The following is a 14,216-nucleotide window of genomic DNA, read 5'->3' on the forward strand; positions in this document are numbered from 1 at the left end:
AGTCAGAAATTTCAGTATTCAAAATTACTTATTTTTTTTTTCTTTCTTGACTGTACCCACAGCATATGAAAGTTCTCATGCCAGGAATTGAACCTGTGCTGCTATAGAGACAATGCCAGATCCTTAACCCACTGTTCCACAGTGGGAACTCCTCAGTATTCTGAATCGTTGATCATGGGTGAAAATCAGCCAAGAGCTAGTAGACTTTAATGAAGCTATCAGCCAACTTGACCTGATTATGAACATTTATAGAACCCTCTATCCACAGCAGCAGAGATACTTCTTAAGTGCATGTGGAACTTTTACCAAATGAGACCATATTTGAAGACATAAAACAAGTTTCAGTGAATGTAAAAGGATCCAAATATGTTCTCAGACCACGGTGGAATTGAGTTAGAAGTCAATAATAAGATCATCTATGGAAAAGCCTACAAATATTTGGAAACCATACTACGTCTAAATAACCCATGGATCATATAAGAAATTTCTCTCAAAAGAGAAACTGTAATTATTTCACATTGAATGAAAATACAACACATCAAAATATGTGGGATGCCTCTAAAGCAAGACGGGGGGGGGAATTCATAGTATTAAACACCTGTATCATAAAAGATGGGCATGGAATCAGTGATCTCAGCTCCCACCCTAAGGAACTAAAAGAGAAGAATGGATTAAAAACTAAGCAAAAGAAAAAGAAGGGTCAAAGTGGAAATCAGTGGAATAAATCAGTAGACAAAACTCATGAGATCAAAAACTGGTTCTTTGAAGATGTTCCCACTGTGGTGCAGTGGATTAATCATCCAGCTCGTCTCTGTGGAGGCACCGGTTCCCTCTGGGCCCAGCACAGCCGGTTGAGGATTTACATTGCCACAGCTGTGGCATAGGTTGCAGCTCCAGCTCGGATTGGATCCCTGACCTGGAAACTTCTATATGGGGATGGCCAAAAAATAAAAATAAAAAGCCTGATTCTTTGAAAAGATCAATAAAACTTACAAATACTTGGCAGATCAGGAAAAAAAATCAAAGATGATACTAATTAAAAATACCAAGAATAAGTGATTATATCAATGTATATAAATATTAAAATAATAGTAGAAAATTATGAATGAGTTTATGCCAATAAATTTGACAATATAAATGGACAAATTCTTTGAAAGACAAATGGTCAAAAGTCATTCAGGAAGAAATAGAAAACCCAGATCTATAGTCATTAAAGAAGTTGAAATTACAGTTTTATAAACTTGAGGTTTAATTGGCTTTATTGGTGAATTTTATCAAACATTTGAAAGAAATAATGCCAGTGCCGCACAATTTCTTTCAGAAAATTAAAAGGAGGGAAAACTTTCCTACTCCTTCTTTAAGACTAGCAAGTTTAATGTCAAAACTAGACAAAGATATTACAAGAAAACTATATGCCATAGCCTTCATGAAGGCAAAACCAAAAAAATAAACAAAAATCTAGCAAACCAAATCTAACAATAATAAGTTATTAATAGGGCAGTATTTTTGTTTTGTTTTTTGCTTTTTAGGGCCACACCTAAAAAGCATATGGAAGTTTCCAGGCGAGGGGTCGAATCAGAGTTGCACCTGCCAGCTACAGGCAGCAATGCGGAATCTGATTCACATCTGCAACCTACACCCCGGCTCATGGCAATGCTGGATCTCTGACCTACCAAGTGAGGCCAGGGATTGAACCCATATCCTCATGGATAATAATCGGATTTGTTTCTGCTGTGCCATGATAGAAACTCCCAGGGCAATACATTTAATATATCATGCCAAGTGACATTTATCCCAGGAATAATGGGTTGCTTTCACATTTAAAATCAATAAATTGACAATTATCAATAAACTAAGAAAAGAAAACCATGTGTTCATCTTAAAAGATGCAAACAAAAGAACATTGATTTCTGATAAAAAATAGGAATAGAAGGAAATTTTCTCAACTGTTAAAGGGTATCTATGAAAATCCTATAGCTATTATCATAGTTAATGATGAAATACAGAATTTATTCCCACCCAGATCAGGAATAAGACACAGATGTCTGTTCTCACCTCTTCCATGTTGTTGTAGAGATTCTAGCCAGTGCATCAGACAAGGAAAAGAAAGAAAAGCCTTCCAGATTGGAAAGGAAGAAGAAGTAAAAATTGTTCTTTGCTGATGACAAGATCATCTCTGTCAAAAAGTTGATGGAATCTATAATTTTATACCAATAAATTAGAAATGGCTAATGTGAGTTTAGAGCTGATAGTTGTGGAGATTTGAAAATTGGGAGGATAGCTTTGATCATTACTTCGGAGAATGCTGTCTGTAAGAATAGAAGCAGATGGAGTGGTGGATAACTGTTAGCCAAGTATTGAATTCATTCCCATTAGATAAGCAAACTCCTGAAAGTCGGTAAATGGAAATGCAAAGGTCCGTATATAAACAGATGTCACAATTTCAGGCGGGAAGTTATTAAGCGATGTGTATGGTAAAGTGGTAAAAGCATTATGGGGAAGCAAAGCTTGTCCTGAGAGGCACTGATAAGGGAAGGAAAAGCTCTGTTTTCTAGTATCAGGAGGAAGGAAAAGCATGCACAAAGATGTTGGAGCCTAGAGAAGACTTTCCCTAACAGAGGAGAGGCTCATGTGATTCAGAGAGAGGGCTCTGCAAGAATAAAGGGAGAGCAGTGTTGGGCATGAGGCTGTAACAGCGTTGGCGTGAGAATATAGAAGAGAAGGGGCAGATGCTTCTTGGTTGAGTCCGTATATTTATTGTAGCTAATGAAGATTAGCAAGAGGTAGGAGAAGCTAGTTAGTGCTGACAGAGGAGAACCAAGCAGGCTGATTTTAGTTATCAGCAGACCCAGGGGACCCAGTCCCCACCAGAGTTCCAGGTAGACGTGCCTGGCATGTTCAAACTTGCAGGTCCTTTTCTGGGTGGGGGTGTGTGTGTACGTGTACTGAAGAAGAGCAAAGGAGGTGGAAGAAGAGTCCTAAGATAAATGATAAAACCCAATGGCAAGAAGAGGTACCTAGAAGAAATGAGGACGTCAGCAAGCCCACACATGCATGTCAACATTCAGTGTGAAGATGGGAGAAAACTGTAGGAGGCCTATGAAGAACAGTGTACAAAGTGAAGGAACAAGGGACCTAACTAGATAAAAATTTAGAATTACCAGAAAGTGAAAATTAAGACATATTAAGCAATACAGTTGAGAAATGTTTCTATCAGATATTACAGATAAGAGTTTATGACTGTTCTTTTTAGAGAAGACAGGCACATTTACAGGTGGTATCTAAAATCTAATTGATTAAGCGAAGTCCGCAAAGAGGTATTCATAAAAAGAATTAATAGGAAAAAATCAACGGAAGACGTTCAGCTTTACTAACCATTAACTTTACCAGAAAATAAGAAAATGTTAATTTTAGATCTAAGTTTACCAAAGTGTGCTTGTTTTTAGGTCCCAATGTGGTAAGATTGTGGTGGCCTTGATATGCACATGGGTTACTGGTGACATTGTAATTGGTGTTGTCCTTTTTTGGGGGGAGAGTAATTATTCATGTAAATCAAAAATTACCAAAATAATTATATCCCTTGGCCTAGTAATCGTGCCACTGAGAATTTGCTTTAAACGTGTAACTTCAAATAAACTGTATATCCAAAGTGATTCCTTGCAACAATTTATGTAACTAAACCTTTAATTTAAATGTCCTATATCAAGGGACTTTGTTAATTAAATTGCGGCATATCAGTTGACGATCATAGATAGGAAAACACATATACAGTCTTCTGGAGAGGAAAACTAAATTTATAGTCATTTTGAAAATTCAACTATGCTTTTGAATTAAAATGGGAAAAGAACATTAAAAATAACAATGGGCTTTGTTATGATCGAATTATGTGTGAAATTTTATTCTCACACCATTTTCTGTTTTATTATGTTTTGATGATATCAAGCCAATTAAAAATGAAATATTTTTGGAAGCATTTGGAACAGTTGAAAAGATACTTTGAGAATTGGTTTTTTAAAATGAAAACATACCACAAGAAGTGTATGTCTATCCAGTTCAGCAAGGCAAGAATGTCTGCCTTTTCTTCAGAAGTAAACGGAATCTAAACTTTATTGGATTGTTAACTTCAGCAGTCTTTTACTCTGACATAATTTTTAAAAGATACTTAAATTGTCAAAACTCAAAGGGCCAAGAAATCCTGCAGAGATCAGGTCCTGCTGGTAGAGGAAAAAAAAATTGAGTAGCTTGTACCTTGGTCTAGAAACAAAAGTCAACGTTGTCCAGAGTGAATTCCTTGACTGTATATGCACAAAGAATTTGTTGATAAAAGGGATTGTTAACCTGTAGATTACACAATATTTACTTTCTTTCTTTTTAAATCAGAAAAATGGAGTCTAAAAGATTTAGTATAATGTATTGATACAACCTAGAGAATAACCTAGAGAAAACTGAGCACTTGGGATTGAAAAAGGTTGAAAATCTCTTCCCAGAGATATATATTACTTGAAAATTTGTCCAGTGGTATGTCATTCAGCTAAAATAGAAAATGATTTCGATAATTTAAAGAAATACAGAAAAGTTGAATGAGGCATTTTAATAACTTTAGTATTTCATATGTGTTAAGAAAAGTAAGTTGGAAAATCAGATTTGGGTATATCTACTAAAGAATTGTGTTTTATAAATGCTGGTAGATTAAATTTCCTTGAATGATGTCAAAATCATATTTAGAAGAATTTCACTAGAGCATCGTCCAAACATCACAAAACTACCATGGCATAAATCATGTCCTTGGTCCAAGTCAAGGCCACTAGATCTGTGGAATGTCTTTCCCTTTAGCAGTTCTTAGAGTGATCCAGGGATTTCAGAAGCACACATCAAGTATTTGTGTACATGTGTGCAGGCTTGTGCGTGTTGCCGGGGGAAAGGGGAAGTTTGCCTGTAGGTCCAAGCAAAATACTCATGTGTTCCACACAATGAATAAAAATAGACTAATCTCCCTCCCAGACCTAATTTTGTTACGATTCCAGCAATGCTTTCCCTGCATAAAAAATTTCAAATCCATCTCCCTTGTATCACAGGCTTTCTTGGATTTAAGGACCAAAAGACAAAAACTGAAAGTCTATGCAAACAATTATTTCCCTAAAGAGTTTACTAAGTCATATATTTATTAAAATTTGTGGGGTTAAATCTTAGGGGAGGTTTCAGTCTTACTAATGTAGCTTAAATAGGCCAGGAAAAAATGACTATGTAACTTAGGCTTCAGCCATCAAATTGTTTGAATGGAGTCGGGAGACCTACCCATGAAACCTTCAGCCAAATACTGGAGGCCATTGATGATTGACTCAGTTGTTACTGTTATTTCCTCCTCCTTGTTTAATACAAATAATGGAATCTTAATGTTAGAGGAAACTTGAAGAAGTTAATCTAGTCCACTCATTTTGCAGATGAGGGATTCCAAGTCAAGAAAAGAAGTGGCTGGTGAGTAGGGACTTCGAGGACTGTGCTCTTGTCCCATCAGCTCACTGACTCCCTGTGAAGAGGATGCTTGTTTTTTCGAAGGAGCAACAGAGCACACTGTCATGGCTGAGTCAGTTGGACATTTTCCCTAAGTTCCTGGTTTTATTGTCTATAAAAAAAATTACTCTCTAAACTCTTACTATTATTTTTATTCCATTAATAAGGCAATGTAGTTTAGGTATAAGAACATAATCAAGATAGATTCCTTGTGTTGGATTTATAAATGGGAGGGAAGGTAAATTAGTGGGCTTCTTAGTCATGTGTGTGTTTTTCCAGTTGGCTCCACCAGTATTTATTTTCACTTTTAATTTAAAATTTTTTATTTATTTTTTTGGCCATGCCCGTGGCATGTGCAAGTTGCAGGGCCAGGAATCAAACTTGCACCACGGCAGTGTCCCAAGCTGCTGCAGTGACAGTGCCAGATCCTTAATACGGTGCACCACAAGAGCTCCTCCACCAGTATTTAGGTTTAAAATTGGACAAAACAGAATAAATCCATCAGTTTGTTGATATATGGAGGAGGTGCTATAGGGTGGAGCTCCAGTGGATTCTGTTGATGAGATCTGAGTTCAGGTTTTAAATACAGCAATCAGTCCTTTTAACTAAATAGTTAATCTTCCTAGACTTCATCCTCTTCCTGAACAATAGTTACTGTCATTAACTTAAGGATCACTGTGAACTGAAGATTGTTCCTTACTAAATTCCTTATGTCCCTGGTATCCAAAGGGCACTGATGTCATGACCACTTTCCCCTGTAATGGATACCAGAATTCAAGGATGCTCAAGTCCTTTAAATAAAAATATAACCTACCTACATCCATCATCCCATGTTTCAGATCATTTCTAGATCATTTACAATACCTGATACAATGAAAATGGTGGCCCGTGCATAGCAAATTGAAGTTTTGCTTCTGGGAATTTTCTGGAATTTTTTCTTGAATATTTTCGATCTGTAGTTGAATCTGTGGATACAGGACCCTTGGATACAGAGAGCTAACTAAATATAAACTCTTAGTACAGATCTTTAAAACAGATATTGAGGTCCTATTATGACCCAGCACTGGCATACAAGACTGTTTGTTTTGTCCATTATGAATCCTTACAGTTGAGCTGGGGGACAGACATAAAACAAATGCATAAACTGATATGTAATAAGAACTGCAAAAGTCACGTAGGAGAAGTACTGAGTGCTAGGAGCACATGGATCCAAAAATACCATTTTAGGGCTGCACCCACGGTATATGGAGGTTCCCAGGCTCAGGTTTCTGTTTCAGAAACCCCAGAGAAAACTTACCTGATGAAGTGAAGTTAAAATACCACCTGGAGGATGGAGAGTTTGCCTGGAAGGCAAAGAACACACACTTATGGAGCAGTACTCGTAAAGTCCCTGAGGGTGAGAAGGAACATAGCTAGTTTTAGGACCTGAAGAATATAAATGAGGGGAGATGGTACAAAATAAGCCTGGAGAAGGAAGGAGGAACCAGATCAGATAGGGCCTTGTTAGGTGTTTTGAACTCTATTCTGAGTAGTGAGAAACTATCAGATCCTTTAAACTAGGGGAGAGATGTGAACAGAAGTAAATTTCAGGAAGATTGCTTCTGCTAATGTGTGGGGATGACTGAGGAGGCCAACAACAGGCGCAGAGTTTAGGTGGGAGACTCAATAGAGGTAATGGTGGTGGCTTGACCAGCGGTGTGCCGTGAGGATGGAGAGAAGTACGCATATCTGGGAATTATTTAGTAGATGAAATTGGCAGGCTTAGGTGATTGCTTGAGAGGGAAAGAAGTGCTAAGAAAGACCACAAACATTCAGCCTATAGAAGTCAATAAATGTTCTTGATTGCTACTTCATCTTATTTTTAGCATTGCTTTTGTAATAAATCTGAGCTTGAGGCCAAAGCATCCAGTAGTGGTGGCCACTAGTGTTCTGGATTTTTCTTTGTGTTTGTTTTCTGGCTGTACTTGTGGTATATGGAAGTTCCCGGGCCATGGATTGAACCTGTGCCGCAATTGCAGCCTACACCACAGCTGTGGCACACCATATCCTTAATTCACTGTGCCACAAGGGAACTTCGAATTGAGTTTTATTTTTTTAAGAAAACTACTTGATAGCACTGAGTGCCGTCTATCTTCATTTATAGGTGAGAAAACGGAGGTACAGAGGAATTAAGTAATTTGCTCAAAGTCAGACAGTTAATAATGATAGAGCCAGAATTTGAACCCAGACAGTCTTGCTCTTGAGCCCATGTAATCCAGTGGTTTTTATTCCTCAAAGCAACCCCTTGAGAAAGATATTTTGATGGACTGACCTTTGTAGCCCTACTACATATTAATTTCCCTTCTTGACCTCATCCACCTGAATGTAAAGGAATAAAATATAATTGATCTGATAGTTGTCCTTGACTGCCCTTCTGGTGACCTGAAAGTGTGTCTTTAAATTTTCTTTTTAATCCTTACAAACATTTAGAATGACTAAAATAGAAAAATATTGTTTCTCTTCTGTGAATTGTACATTCTCATTTTCTGGACTGATTCAGCTTCATCCTCTGAACATTAATTATCACAGCCATGTTGTAAAAACATGTAATAATATGAAAACTGCAAAATGGAAGACTGTACATACCTTTGCAGTATAAATCTAGCCACACATGTTTCATGTGGAGAGAAAATAGTTATGAGTATTCTGCAGGAACATTTATGTGTCTATAAATAATATTGCTAGGTAACTTTGCTCAGGGTGAACATTTGAGGACGTTTTCCGTAGTCAATTTATTATGAAGTCTGTGCAAAGTTAAAGATAGTGACTGGCCTGTTGGATTAATGAATTTCAAAATTGTGTTTTGCGTGTGGGTGTGGCAATTTCTGGAAAGCTATTATTTCCCTCTGGGTGCCTGTATATTGTCAGCTTTTAAGAATCAGAGAAGATTAAACATTACTGGTGTGCTCTGTAACTTTGTCTTTTTCAAAGTCGGGGTCCCATTTCTCTGAAAAGCCATGCTTGGGTTTTCCTGAGCATGACCACTAATAGTCTATTTAGCACTTGCATAGGGTTTTTTGTTTTCCAGATTTCATAACCATTGCCTTTTAATCCATATAATACCCCTGTGAGGTAGGTAGGTACAGCCAAACATCCAGTCTCCTACAGGTGAATTTCTGTGCCAGCAGGAATATTTTGGCACGGAGTTTCTTTAATTTCCCAGAGGCCAGACACCTGGAGAGGCTTTCCTGCAGACCCAGGTAAATGCAAGTGTTTTAGCCACAGGGGGCTGCCTCCCACTCCTCCTGCTATTTTACCAAGATTCAATGACTGCTTGTATCATTAGCCATAGCGCCATGCCGACTGTGTCAGTCTGCATTAAACCCACATAGGAAGGGTATGTTTTGGAAGATTCTTAGCTCAGTGAACATGTACATTCTGTAGAACATAGTTCAGCTGTTTACACCTCTGTCACTCCACCAACGGTACTTGTCATTCAATGATAACCTTTCCGGCTCCAACTAAGTACTTAGATTCATAAATGAGCACCAAGATTTCTGTCTTATGAGTCTATACTGTATTCAGGTAGGCAGAAAATATGTATACCTAATGATTAACCCAATCAACAATATGGCACTGATTGAAATACAATGTCAGCAGTCTTCAATTTTATACTTATTTGTATCAGGCACTGTGATGAAACTAATACATCATCTCATCCTCCTAACAACTTTGTGACGTAGATATTATCACTCCCATTTGACAGACGACGAAAGCCCCAGCTGGTAGGTTGCTCAGTCACAGAGCTTCTTAAAATGTAGTTCTTTCTGCTTCCAAAGTCCCTTTTTAACCATTACATGATATTCATTGCCTTAAGTAGAAGGTACTGTATAGAACCTCAGAGTTCTAGGACAGTGTACAATAAAGAGGTGGTAATAATAAGGTGGAATATAATAAGATGCATAGTGACTTTTTTATAAAGTCATCCTTGTATAAAGTAAAGCAAAACCATATGAAAGAATTGTTCCTACATACATGATACTTTATATCTTTTTACCTTTCTTCGTACTCATAACTTACTACAATGAAAACATTTGTGTGTTTCCTTTTCACTCTGTTGATGATTTCTTGAAAAGGGGGCTGTGGTCTTATTTATCTTGTAATTGTACATATTAAATAATGCTTAAAACCTTAAATGGATTAAATTTAAGAAATGACCGAATAATTTAACTTGTAAAAATTAGTAGGGCTTTTAACTGTAAAAGAAGTACTTGTGTGTGCAAAACATTCAAAGGAACCAAAAGAATCTCTCTCCAAGACCTCCAGATTCCCAGTTCTCCCAAGAGTTGTGTATTCCAGTTTCTTGTGGGTCATTTCAGAAAGAGTGTATATATTTGTGGGTGTGTGTATAGGTAAATGCACACTCACATGTTATGATTGAATTGATTCACCCAGATGGTGATAATTAAGTCCTAGATACAGAAATAATCATAAAACTATTCTGTGAGTGTAATTTTATAATAGAAGTCATTTATTACATGTATTATAAAATGCATAAATGGATAACTGTACTTTAAAGAAAAATTTATGATTTTAACCATGTCCTTAAAACACTAACGTAAATACTGTGTAATTCCAATATAAGACGGTTATAATGTAGATACCCTAGTCTCTAGGGTTGCTAAGTCATATATGAGGGAAAATTAACCTTAGGAATTAGATACAAAGGTCCTGGTAGATTTAACGTTTCCCTATACTTCTAAGTGTCTTTCTTACAACTGATAAAATTTATAAAGTGGTATTACATGTTAAAGAGTGAGGCAATATTTTGAAGAAAAGGGATGTATTTTGCTGTAACATACATCTGTGTTTTGCACAATGGTAGAAGATTATATTGGATTATCTATTTATCTCAGAAATTATGTGTTTCTAGTTTAAATATGAGCTATGAAAAATAACTCAATCTGCCTTTAAAAAAGGAGGATTTGAGCATCTTAGACATTTAAAAATGCTAAATTGCGAATTCTTTCTTTTGTTTTCTGATTTTAGGTTTTAGTATAAAAGCAGTGCCATTCCAGAATGCCATCTTGAATGTAAAAGAACTTGGAGGTATGTCATTTAAAATCATATCTATGTCTGGCTTTAACATTTATTTCATATTAATGTGTTACATGTAATGAAAACATGATGATGTATTCTAGGAGGTGATTCATTTTTACCTTTTCTCTTTATAATACATTTCCTATAAATATTTCCTTCTCTTTATGTATGTTTTCAAGGTTGTTGAAGAGTTCTAAATAACAAACTTGGGTGGTTTTTATTTATTTATTTTTTGCATAAAGAACTATGCTGCTAGTGCCACTTCATATACTATAGTCTTTGGTTTTACTTAATGAATGAAATTTATTCTTGAATGAAGAGAGTTTTAATATAGTCCTAGAAAAAATAAGCTATATGTTAAGCAGGGTAAAGTACTGTATTTTAGAGCAGTTTGTATTCATACTGCAGGTTTTATTGTATTGGATCTTTTGAGAAAGTATTTGTTCCAATAATAAATCTTTGCCATTAGATTCTTTACTGGTCAAGCACATTTATTGGATAGGCTGTACCCCAAACTATACATCACTCAGTCTTTCATTACACTCCGTCTGGGATTTTTTTTTTTTTTTTTTGGTTGTGTTTTATGTCACTCGGGGTCTTAACCCATGTAAATAGGTTAACAAAGAAATCGGTCAATTCAGTGAGCCTACTAAATTCTCTAATGGCACAGGAAAGTAGTTAAGTGCTCTGGAGTTCAGTATAATATTGGTGAGTTTAATGGCTTAGAACAAAGTTCTCTTCCATCTCTTTAATCACTTTGTGATATTGACTTTCTTTTTCTTTGTTTTTTTCTCCTAAGCTCATTCTGTGACCTCTTTTTAGGTTGATGAAATTGAAACACAAACCTTATGCCATTTTAATATGTTTGATGCCTTCTTTTTTTTTTGATTTTTAGGGCCGTACCTGTGGTATATTGAAGTTCCCAGGCTAGGGGTTGAATTGGAGCTTCAGCTGCCAACACAGCAACATAGGATCTGAGCCGTGTCTGCAGCCTACACCACAGCTCACAGCAATGCCAGTTCCTTAACCCACTGAGAGAGGCCAGAGATCCAACCTGCGTCCTCACGGATGCTGGTCAGATTTGTTTTCACTGAGCCACGATGGGAACTCTGATGCCTTCTTATTTTTATCTGATATTGGCTGATATTTTCAGGTGTGTGTTTTGGTTTTTTTTTACTTTTTTTTTTTTTTCTAGGGTTGCACCCATGGCATGTGGAAGTTCCCAGGCTAGGGGTCAAATGGGAGCTACAGCTGCTGGTCTATGCCACAGCCACAGTCACGTGGGATCCAAGCCTTGTCTGCGACCTATACCACAGCCCATAGCAATGCTGGATCCTTAACCTACTGAGTTGAGGCCAGGGATCAAACTTGTAGCCTCATGAATGCTAGTCAGATTCATTTTCGCTGTGCCACAATGGAAACTCCTTCAGGTGTGTTTTAAAGAGCTGTATCCAGGACAAGTTTACCTCTGTCAATCTGTTTTATAGTTATCCTTGATTCTTAGAGCATTAATATCTGAAATCAACCATGGTTGATAAAATGTGGTTTTTCTTTGACATTTAGTTTTGTCATTTTGACTACAACAATTATAAAACATGGATGTTCCTATAATAAATAATTTTTCTATGCAAAAATTTTAAGACTTTTAGATGGAATATTTCAATATTATTTTGTGGCTTCAGTGAACAAAGTGTAAAAAAATCCATGAACTCAAAATGAATAGTTTGAGAATTCTTTTGTTTTGAAATGTGGTTGATACTTAGTAAGTATATTATTATTAGGCTAGATGCAAAGTTTTTATTGAATAGCCTCCAGGTATATGAAATTTTTCATTGATAAGATGTTTATTATTGTTTAGTTGGATGGATCTGGACAATTTTTTAAGAAACACATCAAGGAATTTATTATAATCTTGACCCTGTGCCACTGAAATTCAGTACAATGATCATAAGATCATTGACCAAAAGATCACATTAGAGGACAAGAGTGTATAAGATGGGAATCGGTCTGTTCCCAAGCAAGGTTGAATTTTACTGAAAGTATTGTGTGTGCCCTGACAGTTGCTGAAATGGACATTACAATGGAAAGGATACCATAGAGTTTGGTGGTCACGCTTTAGCTCGTGCCTCTTCTGTAATGAGGTGAGAGACATAGGAAAAAGATAGAGCTTCAAGGATTGGGACCAATACATTAGTTTTGGGCTAATGATATGTGGTGTTTAGCAGATAGTATTGAAGAGCACATTCCAAGCTTATGCACAATTCTTCTACCTCTGAACTTTAGTAGCTCTGTTTACAGTTGAAAGACTGTCTCAAGGAGGTGATTTTCTGAGTAGAATCTAATTGTGTATCCTGTGTTGTGTGTTCAGAGGCAAGCAATGGATGGGGTTCAATCCTTAATTTTTCACTCACTAATTCCTTCATTCAACAAATATTTTTTGAGAATCTACACTGCCTGCTGTAAGACTGGGCCTTAGGTCACGTCTCACCCAAGAATGCATGAAAAGAAGGCTAACACATGTAGAGTGTATACTTTGCTGGGATTTAAAGTAAGTCTCAAATACTCAGAGGCTCATCCCGTTATAAGGGATGTGGCATATAGGGGGAATTATAACCTCCTAAAATCAAAGTATTTGAGAGGAGGTTGCTTGACCCAAGAATTTCCAAGTTCAAGAGGAAAGAGTTGAATGATCAATGTATGAAGATATGAAAGCATTATTCACCAGTAAAGAGTTACTCAGAAGGCAAGTTAATCGTGGTTTAATCAGGTCGTCAATGTGGGAGAGAACTCTGCAATCAAGGGGAGAGATTCAATAAGATATATGTAAAGATAGGCAGGCACTAAGAGCCTGAGCTGTGCTGACATGTGAAATGCTCAGAAAGTTCTTATCCTGGGAATAATTCAGAAGATAGGCATGGCCCCTGTTGCTCCCTGTTAATCCCTTCCTTTACCCTTTTCATATGGTTCCAGGGCTCTCTACCACCTCCTTCCTAAGCTTACGTTGAATTTCTCACTTCTTCAAAAGAGGAAGAGGCATTGAACGTGTGTTCCTTATCTAGTAAGAAGAAATGGTATAGAATGAAATAACAATGACTAATGTATTTTTTTTACTTTTTGAAATTATGGTTGATTTACAATGTTCTGTCAATTTCTGCTGTACAACAAAGTGACCCAGTTTATATATATATATATATATATATATACACACACACACAAATACATATTTTTATCATATTATCTTCCATCATGTTCCATCACAAGTGATTGGATGTAGTTCCCTGTGCTATATAGTAGGACCTCATTGGTTATCTACTCCAGATGCAATAGTTTGCATCTACTAACCCCAAACTCCTCGTTCATCCCACTCCCTCCCCCTTGGCAACCACAAATCTGTTCTCCATGTCAATGAGTTTGTTTCTTTTCTGTAGATAAATTCATTTGTGCCATATATTAGATTACAAATATAAATGGTAGCATATGGCATTTCTCTTTCTGACTTACTTCACTAGTATGAGAGTGTCTACTTCCATCCATGTTGCTGCAAATGGCATTCTTTTTTTCTTTTTTGTGGCTGAGTAGTATTCTGTTGTGTATATGTACCACATCTTTTTTTGGGGGGTGAGGGG

At 36.6% G+C, this 14,216-nt stretch overlaps 1 protein-coding gene across 2 annotated transcripts in view; it reads left to right on the top strand.

Annotated features, from left to right (window-relative positions):
- The window catches only part of ARL15 (ADP ribosylation factor like GTPase 15), a 446,735-nt gene that overhangs the window by 161,375 nt on the left and 271,144 nt on the right, over positions 1–14,216 (top strand). For both annotated transcript variants that reach the window (XM_047762220.1, XM_047762299.1), the window contains one exon: positions 10,540–10,599. In XM_047762220.1, coding sequence (XP_047618176.1) covers positions 10,540–10,599 — 60 coding nt within the window. The remainder of the gene's footprint in view (positions 1–10,539; positions 10,600–14,216) is intronic.

Source organism: Phacochoerus africanus, chromosome 1 (genome assembly GCF_016906955.1).
Source record: "Phacochoerus africanus isolate WHEZ1 chromosome 1, ROS_Pafr_v1, whole genome shotgun sequence".
Lineage (NCBI taxonomy): Eukaryota > Metazoa > Chordata > Mammalia > Artiodactyla > Suidae > Phacochoerus > Phacochoerus africanus.